The sequence below is a fragment of the Oncorhynchus nerka genome, linkage group LG14 (genome assembly GCF_034236695.1).
Source record: "Oncorhynchus nerka isolate Pitt River linkage group LG14, Oner_Uvic_2.0, whole genome shotgun sequence".
NCBI classification, from domain to species: Eukaryota; Metazoa; Chordata; class Actinopteri; order Salmoniformes; family Salmonidae; genus Oncorhynchus; species Oncorhynchus nerka.
Window position 1 is genome coordinate 103340115 of NC_088409.1, and position 18532 is coordinate 103358646.

The following is an 18532-nucleotide window of genomic DNA, read 5'->3' on the forward strand; positions in this document are numbered from 1 at the left end:
CTTCAGTGTCCCAGGTTCTCTACATTCTACTGACTTCAGTGTCCCAGGTTCTCTACATTCTACTGACTTCAGTGTCCCAGGTTCTCTACATTCTACTGACTTCAGTGTCCCAGGTTCTCTACATTCTACTGACTTCAGTGTCCCAGGTTCTCTACATTCTACTGACTTCAGTGTCCCAGGTTCTCTACATTCTACTGACTTCAGTGTCCCAGGTTCTCTAAATGTTTGCTACCTGCCTGGTATTCTACTGACTTCAGTGTAATTGTGTGTGTGTGTGTGTGTTTTGTGTGTGTGTTGGATGGATGGATGGATGGATGGTGCCTGTATTCATTGCCTAGTAGGCTGTAATTGACTTGTTGACTTGTTGTGCATGTACCTCGTATTGACTTGCAATGCTTTGCTTGGTCTTCCCTGTAGATTGTAATTATATCTATATTTTTGTTTCTCACCCTCTCTCCTCTCCCTCTCTCCTCTCCTCCCCCTATCCTCCCCCTCCCCTCCCCCTCTCAGCTGGAGATGGACAGAGTGTCCAGATGGACTCCATTAAGTCAGGATTCGTGGGCTCCCAGGTGGAGCTGCGTTGTATCTTCGTTAATTCCAACCCTCCAGTCAAGATCTCTCAGGTGACGTGGCAGAAGTTCCTGAACGGCACCAAACAGAACGTGGCCATCGCCAACCCGTCGCTGGGGGTGTCCGTGCTCCCGCCCTTCAAGGAGAGGGTGACCTTCAAGCAGGCAGCGGTCCGCCACCGCACCCCGTCTCTGGAGGACACCACCATCATGTTCTCCAACCTGAGGCTGTCTGATGAGGCCGCATACATCTGCGAGTACACCACCTTCCCTGCTGGGAACCGAGAGAACATGGTCAACCTCACCGTGTTTGGTAAGGACTAGTTAAAACAATATAAACCTCATTGTGTTTGGTAAGGACTAGTTAACACAATATAAACCTCATTGTCTTTGGTAAGGACTAGTTAACACAATATAAACCTCATTGTCTTTGGTAAGGACTAGTTAACACAACATAAACCTCATTGTGTTTGGTAAGGACTAGTTAACACAACATAAACCTCATTGTGTTTGGTAAGAACTAGTTAACACAACATAAACCTCATTGTGTTTGGTAAGGACTAGTTAACACAACATAAACCTCATTGTGTTTGGTAAGGACTAGTTAACACAATATAAACCTCATTGTGTTTGGTAAGAACTAGTTAACACAACATAAACCTCATTGCATTTGGTAAGGACTAGTTAAAATGATATAAACCTCACGTGTTTGTTAAGGACTTGCTAGTCACAACACAGTATGACTGGACATTCTAGTCATAAGTAAATGTTACAGTAATATGCGATAATGGCTGTAATTTGAAAAGAGAGATGGTAAGGAAGCACATTACTGAAAAAAGAAAGACCCTTCAACTGTGGATGGTGTTGTGTGCATTCATAAGGTCACTCAGGGCTCTAACCTTGGGAAACATGTCAGGCCACTCAGCCAGCCTGTGTTTCTGGGAAGGTGTTGGAGATGTGATATATTCTATTCATATAGATTACCCCAGAAGGAACACTCAGTCAAAAAGCACACAGACATATTGCTTTCATGCAACCGGAGAATGTAGAAATAAATAAATATACAAGCAGCTGAAAGAGAAATCAATAAACACATTTAGTATGCATGTTTCTGCCCCTGAGGATTTTCTGACTATGGAGTTATCCCATTGTTTGGGACAGAGTGAGAAGCAGTGAGAGAGAGAGAGTGACATACTCTACAGAGAGAGAGACTCTACAGAGAGAGAGAGAGAGACTACAGACAGAGAGAGAGACTACAGAGAGAGAGACTACAGAGGGATAGAGACTACAGAGAGAGAGAGAGACTACAGAGAGAGAGAGAGACTACAGAGAGAGAGACTACAGAGGGAGAGACTACAGAGAGAGAGAGAGAGAGACTCTACAGAGAGAGAGACTCTACAGAGAGAGACTACAGAGGGAGAGACTACAGAGAGAGCGACTACAGAGAGAGAGAGAGAGACTACAGAGAGAGAGAGAGACTACAGGGAGAGAGACTACAGAGGGATAGAGACTACAGAGAGAGAGAGAGAGACTACAGAGAGAGAGAGAGACTACAGAGAGAGAGACTACAGAGGGAGAGACTACAGAGAGAGCGACTACAGAGAGAGAGAGAGAGACTCTACAGAGAGAGAGACTCTACAGAGAGAGACTACAGACAGAGAGAGAGAGACTACAGAGAGAGAGAGGGAGAGAGTCTACAGAGAGAGAGACTACAGAGAGCGAGAGAGACTCTACAGAGAGAGAGAGACAGAGACTCTACAGTCCCTGTAGCTCCATCCGCCTTGTCTTAAGTAGTGACCAGTCTATGTAGCTCCATCAGCCTTGTCATCTCCAAGCCCCCATCTTGTCTGTTTACAAAATGGAAACATATTCCCTATATATAGTATAATATAGTGCACTACTTTTGACAAGGGACCACAGGGCCCTCTTGGGTTGTGTTGGGTGCCTGAGGAGAGTGTGTGTGCTGTGTGTTTTGTCAGCTGACAGTCAGTGAATGCTACGTGACAATAACCGTCTGACAGTGTTCAAAGAGGCCCCTTCATATCATAGCTATCTGCAGCTCTGCACAACGCTGCTATTCATATTATAACTATCTATTCATATCTGATCTAGACCTGCAGTTTGATTGAGCATTCTCTCTTGTTTACCTGAAACTCCTTTTTGATGTAACAACAGTAAATGACTAATTGGCAGCCCTCAAAAGATTTCAATTGGAACGCTTTGTGCCTTTGGAAATGCAAGAGACTTCTGCATCTGTTGAAGATTCCTGATAACTGGGTTTGACTTTCAGCACGTCAGGGACAGAGGGAAACTGGTTCATTTCAGCACATCAGGGACAGAGGGAAACCGGTTCATTTCAGCACATCAGGGACAGAGGGAAACCGGTTCCTTTCAGCTCGTCAGGGACAGAGGAAAACCGGTTCCTTTCAGCACATCAGGGACAGAGGAAAACCGGTTCCTTTCAGCACATCAGGGACAGGGGAAAACCGGTTCCTTTCAGCACATCAGGGACAGAGGAAAACCGGTTCCTTTCAGCACATCAGGGACAGGGGAAAACCGGTTCCTTTCAGCACATCAGGGACAGAGGAAAACCGGTTCATTTCAGCTCATCAGGGACAGGGGAAAACCGGTTCCTTTCAGCTCGTCAGGGACAGAGGAAAACCGGTTAATTACAGCACATCAGGGACAGAGGAAAACCGGTTCCTTTCAGCACATCAGGGACAGAGGAAAACCGGTTAATTACAGCACATCAGGGACAGAGGAAAACCGGTTCCTTTCAGCACATCAGGGACAGAGGAAAACCGGTTCATTTCAGCACATCAGGGACAGAGGAAAACCGGTTCCTTTCAGCACATCAGGGACAGAGGAAAACCGGTTCCTTTAAGCTCGTCAGGGACAGGGGAAAACCGGTTAATTTCAGCTCATCAGGGACAGGGGGAAACCGGTTCCTTTCAGCACGTCAGGGACAGGGGAAAACCGGTTCCTTTCAGCACGTCAGGGACAGAGGAAAACCGGTTCATTTCAGCTCATCAGGGACAGAGGAAAACCGGTTCCTTTCAGCTCATCAGGGACAGGGGAAAACCGGTTCCTTTAAGCACGTCAGGGACAGAGGAAAACCGGTTCCTTTCAGCACATCAGGGACAGGGGAAAACCGGTTCCTTTCAGCACGTCAGGGACAGAGGAAAACCGGTTCCTTTCAGCACATCAGGGACAGAGGAAAACCGGTTCCTTTCAGCACGTCAGGGACAGAGGGAAACCGGTTCCTTTCAGCACATCAGGGACAGAGGAAAACCGGTTCCTTTCAGCACGTCAGGGACAGAGGAAAACCGGTTCATTTCAGCTCATCAGGGACAGGGGAAAACCCGTTCCTTTCAGCACGTCAGGGACAGAGGAAAACCGGTTCCTTTCAGCACATCAGGGACAGAGGAAAACCGGTTCATTTCAGCTCATCAGGGACAGGGGAAAACCGGTTCCTTTCAGCTCGTCAGGGACAGAGGAAAACCGGTTCCTTTCAGCACATCAGGGACAGAGGAAAACCGGTTCATTTCAGCACATCAGGGACAGGGGAAAACCGGTTCCTTTCAGCACATCAGGGACAGAGGAAAACCGGTTCCTTTCAGCACATCAGGGACAGAGGAAAACCGGTTAATTACAGCACATCAGGGACAGAGGAAAACCGGTTCCTTTCAGCACATCAGGTACAGAGGAAAACCGGTTAATTACAGCACATCAGGGACAGAGGAAAACCGGTTCCTTTCAGCACATCAGGGACAGAGGAAAACCGGTTCCTTTCAGCACATCAGGGACAGGGGAAAACCGGTTCCTTTCAGCACATCAGGGACAGAGGAAAACCGGTTCATTTCAGCTCATCAGGGACAGGGGAAAACCGGTTCCTTTCAGCTCGTCAGGGACAGAGGAAAACCGGTTCCTTTCAGCACATCAGGGACAGAGGAAAACCGGTTCATTTCAGCACATCAGGGACAGAGGAAAACCGGTTAATTACAGCACATCAGGGACAGAGGAAAACCGGTTCCTTTCAGCACATCAGGGACAGAGGAAAACCGGTTAATTACAGCACATCAGGGACAGAGGAAAACCGGTTCCTTTCAGCACATCAGGGACAGAGGAAAACCGGTTCATTTCAGCACATCAGGGACAGAGGAAAACCGGTTCCTTTCAGCACATCAGGGACAGAGGAAAACCGGTTCATTTCAGCACATCAGGGACAGAGGAAAACCGGTTCCTTTCAGCACATCAGGGACAGAGGAAAACCGGTTCCTTTCAGCACATCAGGGACAGAGGAAAACCGGTTCCTTTAAGCATGTCAGGGACAGAGGAAAACCGGTTCATTTCAGCACATCAGGGACAGAGGAAAACCGGTTCCTTTCAGCACATCAGGGACAGAGGAAAACCGGTTCCTTTAAGCATGTCAGGGACAGAGGAAAACCGGTTCATTTCAGCACATCAGGGACAGAGGGAAACCGGTTCCTTTCAGCACATCAGGGACAGAGGAAAACTGGTTCCTTTCAGCTCGTCAGGGACAGGGGAAAACCGGTTAATTTCAGCTCATCAGGGACAGGGGGAAACCGGTTCCTTTCAGCTCGTCAGGGACAGAGGTAAACCGGTTCCTTTCAGCACGTCAGGGACAGGGAAAACCGGTTCATTTCAGCTCGTCAGGGACAGGGGAAAACCGGTTCCTTTAAGCACGTCAGGGACAGAGGAAAACCGGTTCCTTTCAGCACATCAGGGACAGGGGAAAACCGGTTCCTTTCAGCACGTCAGGGACAGAGGAAAACCGGTTCCTTTCAGCACATCAGGGACAGAGGAAAACCGGTTCCTTTCAGCACGTCAGGGACAGAGGGAAACCGGTTCCTTTCAGCACATCAGGGACAGAGGAAAACCGGTTCCTTTCAGCACATCAGGGACAGAGGAAAACCGGTTCCTTTAAGCTCGTCAGGGACAGGGGAAAACCGGTTCATTTCAGCTCATCAGGGACAGGGGAAGACCCGTTCCTTTCAGCACGTCAGGGACAGAGGAAAACCGGTTCCTTTCAGCACATCAGGGACAGAGGAAAACCGGTTCATTTCAGCACATCAGGGACAGAGGAAAACCGGTTAATTACAGCACATCAGGGACAGAGGAAAACCGGTTCCTTTCAGCACATCAGGGACAGAGGAAAACCGGTTCATTTCAGCACATCAGGGACAGAGGAAAACCGGTTCCTTTCAGCACATCAGGGACAGAGGAAAACCGGTTCCTTTAAGCTCGTCAGGGACAGGGGAAAACCGGTTAATTTCAGCTCATCAGGGACAGGGGGAAACCGGTTCCTTTCAGCACGTCAGGGACAGGGGAAAACCGGTTCCTTTCAGCACGTCAGGGACAGAGGAAAACCGGTTCATTTCAGCTCATCAGGGACAGAGGAAAACCGGTTCCTTTCAGCTCATCAGGGACAGGGGAAAACCGGTTCCTTTAAGCACGTCAGGGACAGAGGAAAACCGGTTCCTTTCAGCACATCAGGGACAGGGGAAAACCGGTTCCTTTCAGCACATCAGGGACAGAGGAAAACCGGTTCCTTTCAGCACATCAGGGACAGAGGAAAACCGGTTCCTTTCAGCACGTCAGGGACAGAGGGAAACCGGTTCCTTTCAGCACATCAGGGACAGAGGAAAACCGGTTCCTTTCAGCACGTCAGGGACAGAGGAAAACCGGTTCATTTCAGCTCATCAGGGACAGGGGAAAACCCGTTCCTTTCAGCACGTCAGGGACAGAGGAAAACCGGTTCCTTTCAGCACATCAGGGACAGAGGAAAACCGGTTCATTTCAGCTCATCAGGGACAGGGGAAAACCGGTTCCTTTCAGCTCGTCAGGGACAGAGGAAAACCGGTTCCTTTCAGCACATCAGGGACAGAGGAAAACCGGTTCATTTCAGCACATCAGGGACAGAGGAAAACCGGTTAATTACAGCACATCAGGGACAGAGGAAAACCGGTTCCTTTCAGCACATCAGGGACAGAGGAAAACCGGTTAATTACAGCACATCAGGGACAGAGGAAAACCGGTTCCTTTCAGCACATCAGGGACAGAGGAAAACCGGTTCATTTCAGCACATCAGGGACAGAGGAAAACCGGTTCCTTTCAGCTCGTCAGGGACAGGGGAAAACCGGTTAATTTCAGCTCATCAGGGACAGGGGGAAACCGGTTCCTTTCAGCTCGTCAGGGACAGAGGTAAACCGGTTCCTTTCAGCACGTCAGGGACAGGGGAAAACCGGTTCCTTTCAGCACGTCAGGGACAGAGGAAAACCGGTTCATTTCAGCTCATCAGGGACAGAGGAAAACCGGTTCCTTTCAGCTCGTCAGGGACAGGGGAAAACCGGTTCCTTTAAGCACGTCAGGGACAGAGGAAAACCGGTTCCTTTCAGCACATCAGGGACAGGGGAAAACCGGTTCCTTTCAGCACGTCAGAGACAGAGGAAAACCGGTTCCTTTCAGCACATCAGGGACAGAGGAAAACCGGTTCCTTTCAGCACGTCAGGGACAGAGGGAAACCGGTTCCTTTCAGCTCATCAGGGACAGGGGAAAACCGGTTCATTTCAGCACATCAGGGACAGGGGAAAACCGGTTCCTTTCAGCACGTCAGGGACAGAGGAAAACCGGTTCCTTTCAGCTCATCAGGGACAGAGGAAAACCGGTTCATTTCAGCACGTCAGGGACAGAGGAAAACCGGTTCATTTCAGCTCATCAGGGACAGGGGAAAACCGGTTCCTTTCAGCACATCAGGGACAGAGGAAAACCGGTTCCTTTCAGCACATCAGGGACAGAGGGAAACCGGTTCCTTTCAGCACGTCAGGGACAGAGGAAAACCGGTTCCTTTCAGCACATCAGGGACAGAGGGAAACCGGTTCCTTTCAGCTCGTCAGGGACAGAGGGAAACCGGTTCCTTTCAGCTCATCAGGGACAGGGGGAAACCGGTTCCTTTCAGCTCATCAGGGACAGGGGGAAACCGGTTCCTTTAAGCACGTCAGGGACAGAGGAAAACCGGTTCCTTTCAGCTCATCAGGGACAGAGGAAAACCGGTTCCTTTCAGCACATCAGGGACAGAGGAAAACCGGTTCCTTTCAGCACGTCAGGGACAGAGGGAAACCGGTTCCTTTCAGCTCATCAGGGACAGGGGAAAACCGGTTCATTTCAGCACATCAGGGACAGGGGAAAACCGGTTCCTTTCAGCACGTCAGGGACAGAGGAAAACCGGTTCCTTTCAGCTCATCAGGGACAGAGGAAAACCGGTTCATTTCAGCACGTCAGGGACAGAGGAAAACCGGTTCATTTCAGCTCATCAGGGACAGGGGAAAACCGGTTCCTTTCAGCACATCAGGGACAGAGGAAAACCGGTTCCTTTCAGCTCATCAGGGACAGGGGGAAACCGGTTCCTTTCAGCACGTCAGGGACAGAGGAAAACCGGTTCCTTTCAGCACATCAGGGACAGAGGGAAACCGGTTCCTTTCAGCTCGTCAGGGACAGAGGGAAACCGGTTCCTTTCAGCTCATCAGGGACAGGGGGAAACCGGTTCCTTTCAGCTCATCAGGGACAGGGGGAAACCGGTTCCTTTAAGCACGTCAGGGACAGAGGAAAACCGGTTCCTTTCAGCTCATCAGGGACAGAGGAAAACCGGTTCATTTCAGCACGTCAGGGACAGAGGAAAACCGGTTCATTTCAGCTCATCAGGGACAGGGGAAAACCGGTTCCTTTCAGCACATCAGGGACAGAGGAAAACCGGTTCCTTTCAGCACATCAGGGACAGAGGAAAACCGGTTCCTTTCAGCACATCAGGGACAGTGGTAAACCGGTTCCTTTCACCTCGTCAGGGACAGAGGAAAACCGGTTCCTTTCAGCTCATCAGGGACAGAGGAAAACCGGTTCCTTTCAACTCATCAGGGACAGAGGAAAACCGGTTCCTTTCAGCACGTCAGGGACAGGGGAAAACCGGTTCCTTTCAGCACATCAGGGACAGAGGGAAACCGGTTCCTTTCAGCACATCAGGGACAGGGGAAAACCGGTTCCTTTCAGCACATCAGGGACAGGGGAAAACCGGTTCCTTTCAGCACATCAGGGACAGGGGAAAACCGGTTAATTTCTTGATTCAAATCACCACAAGACCTTTTCTCCCTCCACCTCAGATTCATTAACTTAAAATATAAATGTATCAGTCAATCTGAAGATGAATGTTGAAGTGAAGTAGAAATAATTAAATAGAGAGATATCAGTCAATCTGAAGATTAACGTTGAATTGAAATATAAATCCTTAAACACCTAAAAGGGAATTATCTTGAAAGAAAAATACACACAAACCATTTACTTCACAGGTAAATGTATAATGTTTTAATGAAAGGCATTGGCATTGAGATGATAATCCATTTATTCTCTCTCTTTCTTCCAGCGCGACCTCTGACCCGAATGACCTTGACCACGCCTACCATCGTGGCCCGCCCCCAGAAGCGTAAGATGACTGTGGCGACATGCCTCTCGGCCAATGGGAAGCCTCAGAGCGTGATCAAGTGGGAAACGAGGCTGAAGGGTGAGGCCACGTTCCAGGAGACGCAGAACAGCAACGGCACGGTGACCGTCCGCAGTAACTATGTGGTCGTGCCGAGCAGAGAGACACACAAACAGAAACTCACCTGCATCGTAACCTACCGTAACGAGAGGATTACCGACAGTGTCGTGCTCAACGTGCAGTGTGAGTTACGGCAGTTATTTTCATTTCATTTTCTATTCATTAAAAAGGTTTTGTCCCAGAGGGATATTTTGGGACATGTCGTTCCATTGAGGTTGGAATACCTGTTTATTTAACCATGTAGTCCCAATGAGGTTAGAATACCTCTATATTTAACCATGTAGTCCCAATGAGGTTAGAATACCTCTATATTTAACCATGTAGTCCCAATGAGGTTAGAATACCTGTTTCCCAAGGGAGAGTTGATTTTAAATGCACTCACAGCACATCAACAAATCAACACACTTTACTAAGAGAAACACAGTGTAAATAGAAGCTTATCAGAGTCCAAAATGTGTCAAAGACAGTTCAGTTTGAAGATAAAACTACTTCTCCAGTAGAAATCCCCGATCACACTTGAATTACTCGGGCATCTGAAACGGCACCCTATTCCCTATGTAGTGCACAACTGGTCTGGTCAAAAGTAGTGGACTAAATAGGGAATAGGAAGCATGTCATTTAGGAAGCATAGCATTAGTTAATATTAGTACCATTCACTGCTCTGTTCTGTCTATTCTGCTCTATTCTGCTCTGTTCTGTCTATTCTGCTCTGTTCTGTCTATTCTGTTCTGCTCTGTTCTGTCTATTCTACTCTGTTCTGTCTATTCTACTCTATTCTGCTCTGTTCTGTCTATTCTACTCTGTTCTGTCTATTCTACTCTGTTCTGTCTATTCTACTCTATTCTGCTCTGTTCTGTCTATTCTACTCTGTTCTGTCTATTCTACTCTGTTCTGTCTATTCTGCTCTGTTCTGTCTATTCTACTCTGTTCTGTCTATTCTGCTCTGTTCTGTCTATTCTGCTCTGTTCTACTCTGTTCTGTCTGTTCTGCTCTGTTCTGTCTGTTCTGTTCTGTTCTACTCTGTTCTGCTCTGTTCTGCTCTGTTCTGCTCTGTTCTGTCTGTTCTATTCTGTTCTACTCTGTTCTGTTCTGTTCTGCTCTGTTCTACTCTGTTCTGTTCTGTCTGTTCTGCTCTGTTCTGTTCTGTCTGTTCTATTCTGTTCTACTCTGTTCTGTTCTGTCTGTTCTGCTCTGTTCTACTCTGTCCTGTTCTGTTCTGTCTGTTCTGCTCTGTTCTGTCTGTTCTGCTCTGTTCTGCTCTGTTCTGTCTGTTATGTCTGTTCTATGCTGTTCTACTCTGTTCTGTTCTGTTCTACTCTGTTCTGTTCTGCTCTGTTCTACTCTGTTCTGCTCTGTTCTACTCTGTTCAGCTCTGTTCTGCTCTGTTCTGTTCTACTCTGTTCTGTTCTGTTCTGTCTGCTCTGCTCTGTTCTGCTCTGCTCTGTTCTACTCTGTTCTATTCTGTTCTGCTCTGTTCTGATCTACTCTGTTCTGTTCTGCTCTGTTCTGTTCTGCTCTGTTCTGTTCTGCTCTGTTCTACTCTGTTCTGTTCTGCTCTGTTCTACTCTGTTCTGTTCTGCTCTGTTCTACTCTGTTCTGTCTGTTCTATTCTGTTCTGCTCTGTTCTGCCCTGTTTTGTTCTACTCTGTTCTGCTCTGCTGTGTTCTCCTCTAATCTGCTCTACTCTACTCTGTTCTGCTCTGTTCTTCTCTGTTCTACTCTACTCTGTTCTGTTTTCTTCTGTTCTACTCTGTTCTGCTCTGCTGTGTTCTCCTCTAATCTGTTCTACTCTACTCTGTTCTGCTCTGTTCTGTTTTCTTCTGTCCTGCTCTGTCCTATAATATAGGTGGTAACGATGAGTCAATCCACGACTTAGCCAAATTATTATTTTCTGGCATTTTCCTTTATTTTGTGTAGCCGTTAGCGATGATTTTCCTTTATTTTGTGTAGCCGTTAGCGATGATTTTCCTTTATTTTGTGTAGCCGTTAGCGATGATTTTCCTTTATTTTGTGGAGCCGTTAGCGATGATGCTAATAAAAACCATCTTCTGACAGATGGAAAGACTTTCCCAAAAACCTTCTCTGTTAAATGTTAGCTACAAAGTAGCTGATATAATGATTATTTTCATAAATCCAGGGGGTATTTGTTTTGCAAACTCTACTATTACTTAAACACTGCTAAACACCAGCCTCTTGTTAGTGGTCTCAGGATGTGGTTTAAGCATTTTTGTGGACTTAGAACTTACAATGTTGTTGTTTTTCTATTAAAAAGTGTGATTTTGAGAGTGACACCTAAATAAAATTGGAAAAACGGAAACCTAGAAAAACAACCAGGAGAAAACGGAATGTGGGAAATAACACAATGGAATCAGGCAAAAAATAAAACTGATTTTATAGGGCCTACCGAACAATGTTGTTGAATTCATATAGAGGGTGGTGATCTCTAGAGGGTGGTGTGGTGATCTCTAGAGGGTAGTGTGGTGATCTCTAGAGGGTGGTGTGGTGATCTCTAGAGGGTGGTGTGGTGATCTCTAGAGGGTAGTGTGGTGATCTCTAGAGGGTGGTGTGGTGATCTCTAGAGGGTGGTGTGGTGTGGTGACCTCTAGAGGGTGGTGTGGTGATCTCTAGATGGTGGTGTGGTGACCTCTAGAGGGTAGTGTGGTGATCTCTAGAGGGTGGTGTGGTGATCTCTAGAGGGTGGTGTGGTGACCTCTAGAGGGTGGTGTGGTGATCTCTAGAGGGTAGTGTGGTGATCTCTAGAGGGTGGTGTGGTGATCTCTAGAGGGTGGTGTGGTGTGGTGATCTCTAGAGGGTGGTGTGGTGATCTCTAGAGGGTGGTGTGGTGATCTCTAGAGGGTGGTGTGGTGATCTCTAGAGGGTGGTGTGGTGACCTCTAGAGGGTGGTGTGGTGATCTCTAGAGGGTGGTGTGGTGACCTCTAGAGGGTGGTGTGGTGATCTCTAGAGGGTGGTGTGGTGATCTCTAGAGGGTAGTGTGGTGATCTCTAGAGGGTGGTGTGGTGATCTCTAGAGGGTAGTGTGGTGATCTCTAGAGGGTGGTGTGGTGTGGTGACCTCTAGAGGGTGGTGTGGTGATCTCTAGAGGGTGGTGTGGTGATCTCTAGAGGGTAGTGTGGTGATCTCTAGAGGGTGGTGTGGTGATCTCTAGAGGATGGTGTGGTGATCTCTAGAGGGTAGTGTGGTGATCTCTAGAGGGTGGTGTGGTGATCTCTAGAGGGTAGTGTGGTGATCTCTAGAGGGTGGTGTGGTGATCTCTAGAGGGTAGTGTGGTGATCTCTAGAGGGTGGTGTGGTGTGGTGACCTCTAGAGGGTGGTGTGGTGATCTCTAGAGGGTGGTGTGGTGATCTCTAGAGGGTAGTGTGGTGATCTCTAGAGGGTGGTGTGGTGATCTCTAGAGGATGGTGTGGTGATCTCTAGAGGGTAGTGTGGTGATCTCTAGAGGGTAGTGTGGTGATCTCTAGAGGGTGGTGTGGTGATCTCTAGAGGGTAGTGTGGTGATCTCTAGAGGGTGGTGTGGTGTGGTGACCTCTAGAGGGTGGTGTGGTGATCTCTAGAGGGTGGTGTGGTGATCTCTAGAGGGTAGTGTGGTGATCTCTAGAGGGTGGTGTGGTGATCTCTAGAGGATGGTGTGGTGATCTCTAGAGGGTGGTGTGGTGATCTCTAGAGGGTGGTGTGGTGACCTCTAGAGGGTGGTGATCTCTAGAGGGTGGTGTGGTGATCTCTAGAGGGTGGTGTGGTGACCTCTAGAGGGTGGTGTGGTGATCTCTAGAGGGTGGTGTGGTGATCTCTAGAGGGTGGTGTGGTGATCTCTAGAGGGTGGTGTGGTGATCTCTAGAGGGTGGTGTGGTGATCTCTAGAGGGTGGTGTGGTGATCTCTAGAGGGTAGTGTGGTGTGGTGACCTCTAGAGGGCTGTGTGGTGATCTCTAGAGGGTAGTGTAGTAATCTCTAGAGGGTAGTGTGGTGATCTCTAGATGGTGGTGTGGTGATCTCTAGAGGGTAGTGTGGTGTGGTGATCTCTAGAGGGTAGTGCGGTGATCTCTAGAGGGTGGTGTGGTGATCTCTAGAGGGTGGTGTGGTGATCTCTAGAGGGTGGTGTGGTGATCTCTAGAGGGTAGTGTAGTAATCTCTAGAGGGTAGTGTGGTGATCTCTAGATGGTGGTGTGGTGATCTCTAGAGGGTAGTGTGGTGTGGTGATCTCTAGAGGGTAGTGTGGTGATCTCTAGAGGGTGGTGTGGTGATCTCTAGAGGGTAGTGTGGTGATCTCTAGATGGTGGTGTGGTGATCTCTAGAGGGTAGTGTGGTGTGGTGATCTCTAGAGGGTAGTGTGGTGATCTCTAGAGGGTAGTGTGGTGATCTCTAGATGGTGGTGTGGTGATCTCTAGAGGGTAGTGTGGTGTGGTGATCTCTAGAGGGTAGTGTGGTGATCTCTAGAGGGTGGTGTGGTGATCTCTAGAGGGTGGTGTGGTGATCTCTAGAGGGTGGTGTGGTGATCTCTAGAGGGTGGTGTGGTGGAGGGTGGTGATCTCTAGAGGGTAGAGGGTAGTGTGGTGATCTCTAGAGGGTGGTGTGGTGATCTCTAGAGGGTGGTGTGGTGACCTCTAGAGGGTGGTGTGGTGATCTCTAGAGGGTGGTGTGGTGATCTCTAGAGGGTAGTGTGGTGATCTCTAGAGGGTGGTGTGGTGATCTCTAGAGGGTAGTGTGGTGATCTCTAGAGGGTGGTGTGGTGATCTCTAGAGGGTGGTGTGGTGATCTCTAGAGGGTGGTGTGGTGACCTCTAGAGGGTGGTGTGGTGATCTCTAGAGGGTGGTGTGGTGATCTCTAGAGGGTGGTGTGGTGACCTCTAGAGGGTGGTGTGGTGACCGCTAGAGGGTGGTGTAGTGTGATGATCTCTAGAGGGTAGTGTGGTGATCTCTAGAGGGTGGTGTGGTGATCTCTAGAGGGTGGTGTGGTGATCTCTAGAGGGTGGTGTGGTGACCTCTAGAGGGTGGTGTGGTGATCTCTAGAGGGTGGTGTGGTGATCTCTAGAGGGTGGTGTGGTGACCGCTAGAGGGTGGTGTAGTGTGATGATCTCTAGAGGGTAGTGTGGTGATCTCTAGAGGGTGGTGTGGTGACCTCTAGAGGGTGGTGTGGTGACCTCTAGAGGGTGGTGTGGTGATCTCTAGAGGGTGGTGTAGTGTGATGATCTCTAGAGGGTGGTGTGGTGACCTCTAGAGGGTGGTGTGGTGATCTCTAGAGGGTGGTGTGGTGACCTCTAGAGGGTGGTGTGGTGACCTCTAGAGGGTGGTGTGGTAATCTCTAGAGGGTGGTGTAGTGTGATGATCTCTAGAGGGTGGTGTGGTGACCTCTAGAGGGTGGTGTGGTGACCGCTAGAGGGTGGTGTAGTGTGATGATCTCTAGAGGGTCGAGTAGTGGGACAGTCATGGCGTGAATGGAAGACATAAGGACTTGTCACAGTACTGAGCTGACCCTAACGAAGTCTGAACTGTTTTGGCATGGTTACATAGTCGCTTGAACCATTTAGGAAAAGCACAGTAACATTCAGGTCGACCCTATATGGCCAATCTGACAAGACTGTACTGACACCATCTCTCTCCCCCTGACAGATGAACCGGAGGTGAAGATCGAGGGTTTTGATGGTAACTGGTACCTGAACCGTCAGGACGTCAGCCTCACCTGCAACACTGACGCTAACCCCCCTGTCACCGTCTACCAGTGGAAACTGTAAGTTTAAAACTCCACACAGGGATGAAGCTTCTTTTTACTGTCTATGTTCATGTTCAAGTTGTCTGTTTGAAAGCGGTAGAAGAAGAAGTATCTTCTCCACAATTAACAGCAGGGAGGCTCAAACAGAAGGAGAAGAGGATTCATATTGTCTTAGGGTGTGTCCAAAATGTCCCCTGTGCTCAATCCCCTGCTCTGGTCAACACTATTCAGTGAATAGGATGCTATTTGGGGCACATTCTTAGCTAATATTTTCCAGCAGCATACCACCCTGCATACCACCCTGTGTCCACTGCTGGCTTGCTTCTGAAGCTAAGCAGGGTTGGTCCTGGTCAGTCCCTGGATGGGAGACCAGATGCTGCTGGAAGTGGTGTTGGAGGGCCAGTAGGAGGCACTCTTTCCTGTGGTCTAAAGAAAATACCCCAGGGCAGTGATTGGGGACATTGCCCTGTGTAAAGTGCTGTCTTTCAGATGGGATGTTAAATGAGTGTCCTGACTCTCTGTGGTCAGTAAAGATCCCATGGCACTTATTGTTGGGGTGTTAACACTGGTTTTTAAAAAAAATCCCGATATGACATTCATACCATCATGACCACCTAATCATCCCCATCTTAAAATTGTCTCCTCTTCCCTGTAACTATTCCCCAGGTCGTTGCTGTAAATGAGAATATGTTCTCAGTCAACTGACCTGGTTAATTAAATTAACTATTTGTGCCTCGGTTCAATCAATCAATCAATCAATCAAATGTATTTATAAAGCCCTTCTTACAACACCGTTCTGTTCTACTCTGTCATAACATCAAGTGGATGTGTAGCTAACACACATTCCCCAGAACCCTGTTAAATACTCAATTCAATTTACTGCTGCAATGGAGCTGCCACAAAGTTGGGCATTTATGATAAATACTTGTGTTATTATGGTCTGGTAACCTTTTTTATTCCACGTTTCCAATCTGGGTTTCAAAAGCATAAAGCCATGCTGGAAATCTATCAACTCTACTTCCTCTTTCTCTGTCTTCATCAACCTTTCATTCATGTGTTTCAGTTGCTTTACACACCAGTGTATTGATGATGGTAAGGCGTGAGATGGAAACCAAAATCTATCTTCAGTATCTATCTACACTATCTGTACTATCTACAGTGGCTTGCGAACCCTAACCCTTGGAACCCTAACCCTTGGAACCCTAACCCTTGGAACCCTAACCCTTGGAACCCTAACCCTTGGAACCCTAACCCTTCATGGCATTTTTCCAATTTTGTTGCCCTACAACCTGGAATTAAAATTGATTTTTTTGGGGGGGTTTGTATCATTTGATTTACACGACATAGCTCCCACTTTGAAAATGCAACATTTTTTTTTATTGTGAAACAAACAAGAAATAAGAAAAAAAAACAGAACACTTGAGCGTGCATACCTATTCACCCCCCAAAGTCAATACTTTGTAGAGGCACCTTTTGCAGCAATTACCGCTTGCAAGTCTCTTGGGGTTTGTCTCTATAAGCTTGGCACATCTAGCCACTGGGATCTTTGCCCATTCTTCAAGGCAAAACTGCTCCAGCTCCTTCAAGTTGGATGAGTCCCGCTGGTGTACAGCAATCTTTAAGTCATACCACAGATTCTCAATTGATTTGATGTCTGGGCTTTGACTAAGCCATTCCAAGACATTTAAAGGTTTCCTCTTAAACCACTTGAGTGTTGCTTTAGCAGTATGCTTAGGGTCATTGTCCTGCTGGAAGGTGAACCTCCGTCCCTGTCTCAAATCTCTGGAAGACAAACAGGTTTCCCGCAAGAATTTCCCTGTATTTAGCACCGTCCATCATTCCTTCAGTTCTGACCAGTTTCCCAGTCCCTGCCAATGAAAAACATCCCCACAGTGTGACTTGGGGTGATAAGAGGTGTTGGGTTTGCCCCAGACATAGAATTTAACTTTATAGACAAAAAGCTCAATTTAGGTCTCATCTGACCAGAGTACCTTCTTCCATGTGTTTGGGGAGTCTCCCACATGCCTTTTAGAGAACACCAAACATGCTTGCTTATTTAGTTATGGCCACTCTTCCCTAAAGCCCAACTCTGTGGAGTGTACTGTGTAAAGTGGTCCTATGGACAGACACTCCAATCTCTGCTGTGGAGCTTTGCAGTTCCTTCAGGGTTATCTTTGGTCTCTTTGTTGCCTCTCTGATTAATTCCCTCCTTTCCTGGTCTGTGAGTTTTGGTGGGCGGCTCTCTCTTGGCAGGTTTGTTGTGGTGCCATATTCTTTCCATTTTTTAATAATGGATTTAATTTGCTCCATGGGATGTTCAAAGTTTCTGATATTTTTTTATAACCCAACCCTGATCTGTACTTCTCCACAACTTTGGACCTGACCTGTTTGGAGAGCTCCTTGCTGTTCATAGTGCCACTTGCTTAGTGGTGTTGCAGACTCTAGGGCCTTTCAGAACAGGTGTATATATACTGAGATCATGTGACACTTAGATTGCACACAGGTGGACCTTATTTAACTAATTATGTGACTTCTGAAGGTAGTAATTGGTTACACCAGATCTTATTTAGGGCTTCATAGTAAAGGGGGTAAATACATGTGTATTTAGAATCTATCTACAGTGGGGAAAAAAGTGGGGCAAAATAGTATTTAGTCAGCCACCAATTGTGCAAGTTCTCCCACTTAAAAAGATGAGAGAGGCCTGTAATTTTCATTATAGGTACACTTCAACTATGACAGACAAAATGAGAAAAGAAAAAAGGAAATCCAGAAAATCACATTGTAGGATGTTTTATGAATTTATTTGCAAATTATGGTAGAAAATAAGTATTTGGTCAATAACAAAAGTTCATCTCAATACTTTGTTATATACCCTTTGTTGGCAATGACAGAGGTCAAACGTTTTCTCTAAGTCTTCACAAGGTTTTCACACAGCAGGAAGCTTGGTCACGGAAATCAGAAAAGCAATCAAATTAACCTTTTACCTTTGATGATCTTCGGATGTTTTCACTGACGAGTTAGACAGCAAATGTTCCTTTTGTTCCATAAAGATTATTTTTATACCCAAAATACCTCCGTTTGTTTGTCACGTTATGTTGAGAAATCCACCGGAAATAGCGGTCACGGCAACGCCGAAAAAATTACACATTATATCCATAATATCGACAGAAACATGGCAAACGTTTTTTATAATCCTCAAGGTGTTTTTCAAATATCTATTCAATAATATACAGCGAAATATCATATATATATATCATATCAACTGGGACAATTGGCTTTTCAGACCGAGAGGAAAAATGACTACCTCTGTCTTTTACGCAAGAATCACTCTGAGAGCCCTCAGCTGGCCACTTACACAATGTAGTCGTTTACGCTCATTCTTCAACATAAAGGCCTGAAACTGCGTCAAAATGCTGTAGACACCTTGGGGAAGACGTAGAAAAAGGGAATCTGGTCCCTTTCAATGGCCAATAGGGGTGCTTAGGAACACAACGGTTTCAAAACATGAGTCACTTCCTGATTGGATTTTTCTTAGGCTTTTCTTTCTTTTTTTTTGCAATATCAGTTCTGTTATATATGCATTTTCTAGCATCTGGTCCTGAGAAATAAGTGGTTTACTTTGGGAACGTT

The 18532-nt window shown here is 47.2% G+C and overlaps 1 protein-coding gene across 1 annotated transcript in view; it reads left to right on the forward strand.

The window, feature by feature from the left end:
• The first annotated feature begins 514 nt into the window (after positions 1-514).
• The window catches only part of nectin1b (nectin cell adhesion molecule 1b), an 87642-nt gene continuing 69624 nt past the window's right edge, over positions 515-18532 (forward strand). The window contains exons 1-3 of the mRNA XM_065000649.1: positions 515-882; positions 9004-9303; positions 14803-14920. Coding sequence (XP_064856721.1) covers positions 534-882; positions 9004-9303; positions 14803-14920 — 767 coding nt within the window. The 5' untranslated portion in view covers positions 515-533. The remainder of the gene's footprint in view (positions 883-9003; positions 9304-14802; positions 14921-18532) is intronic.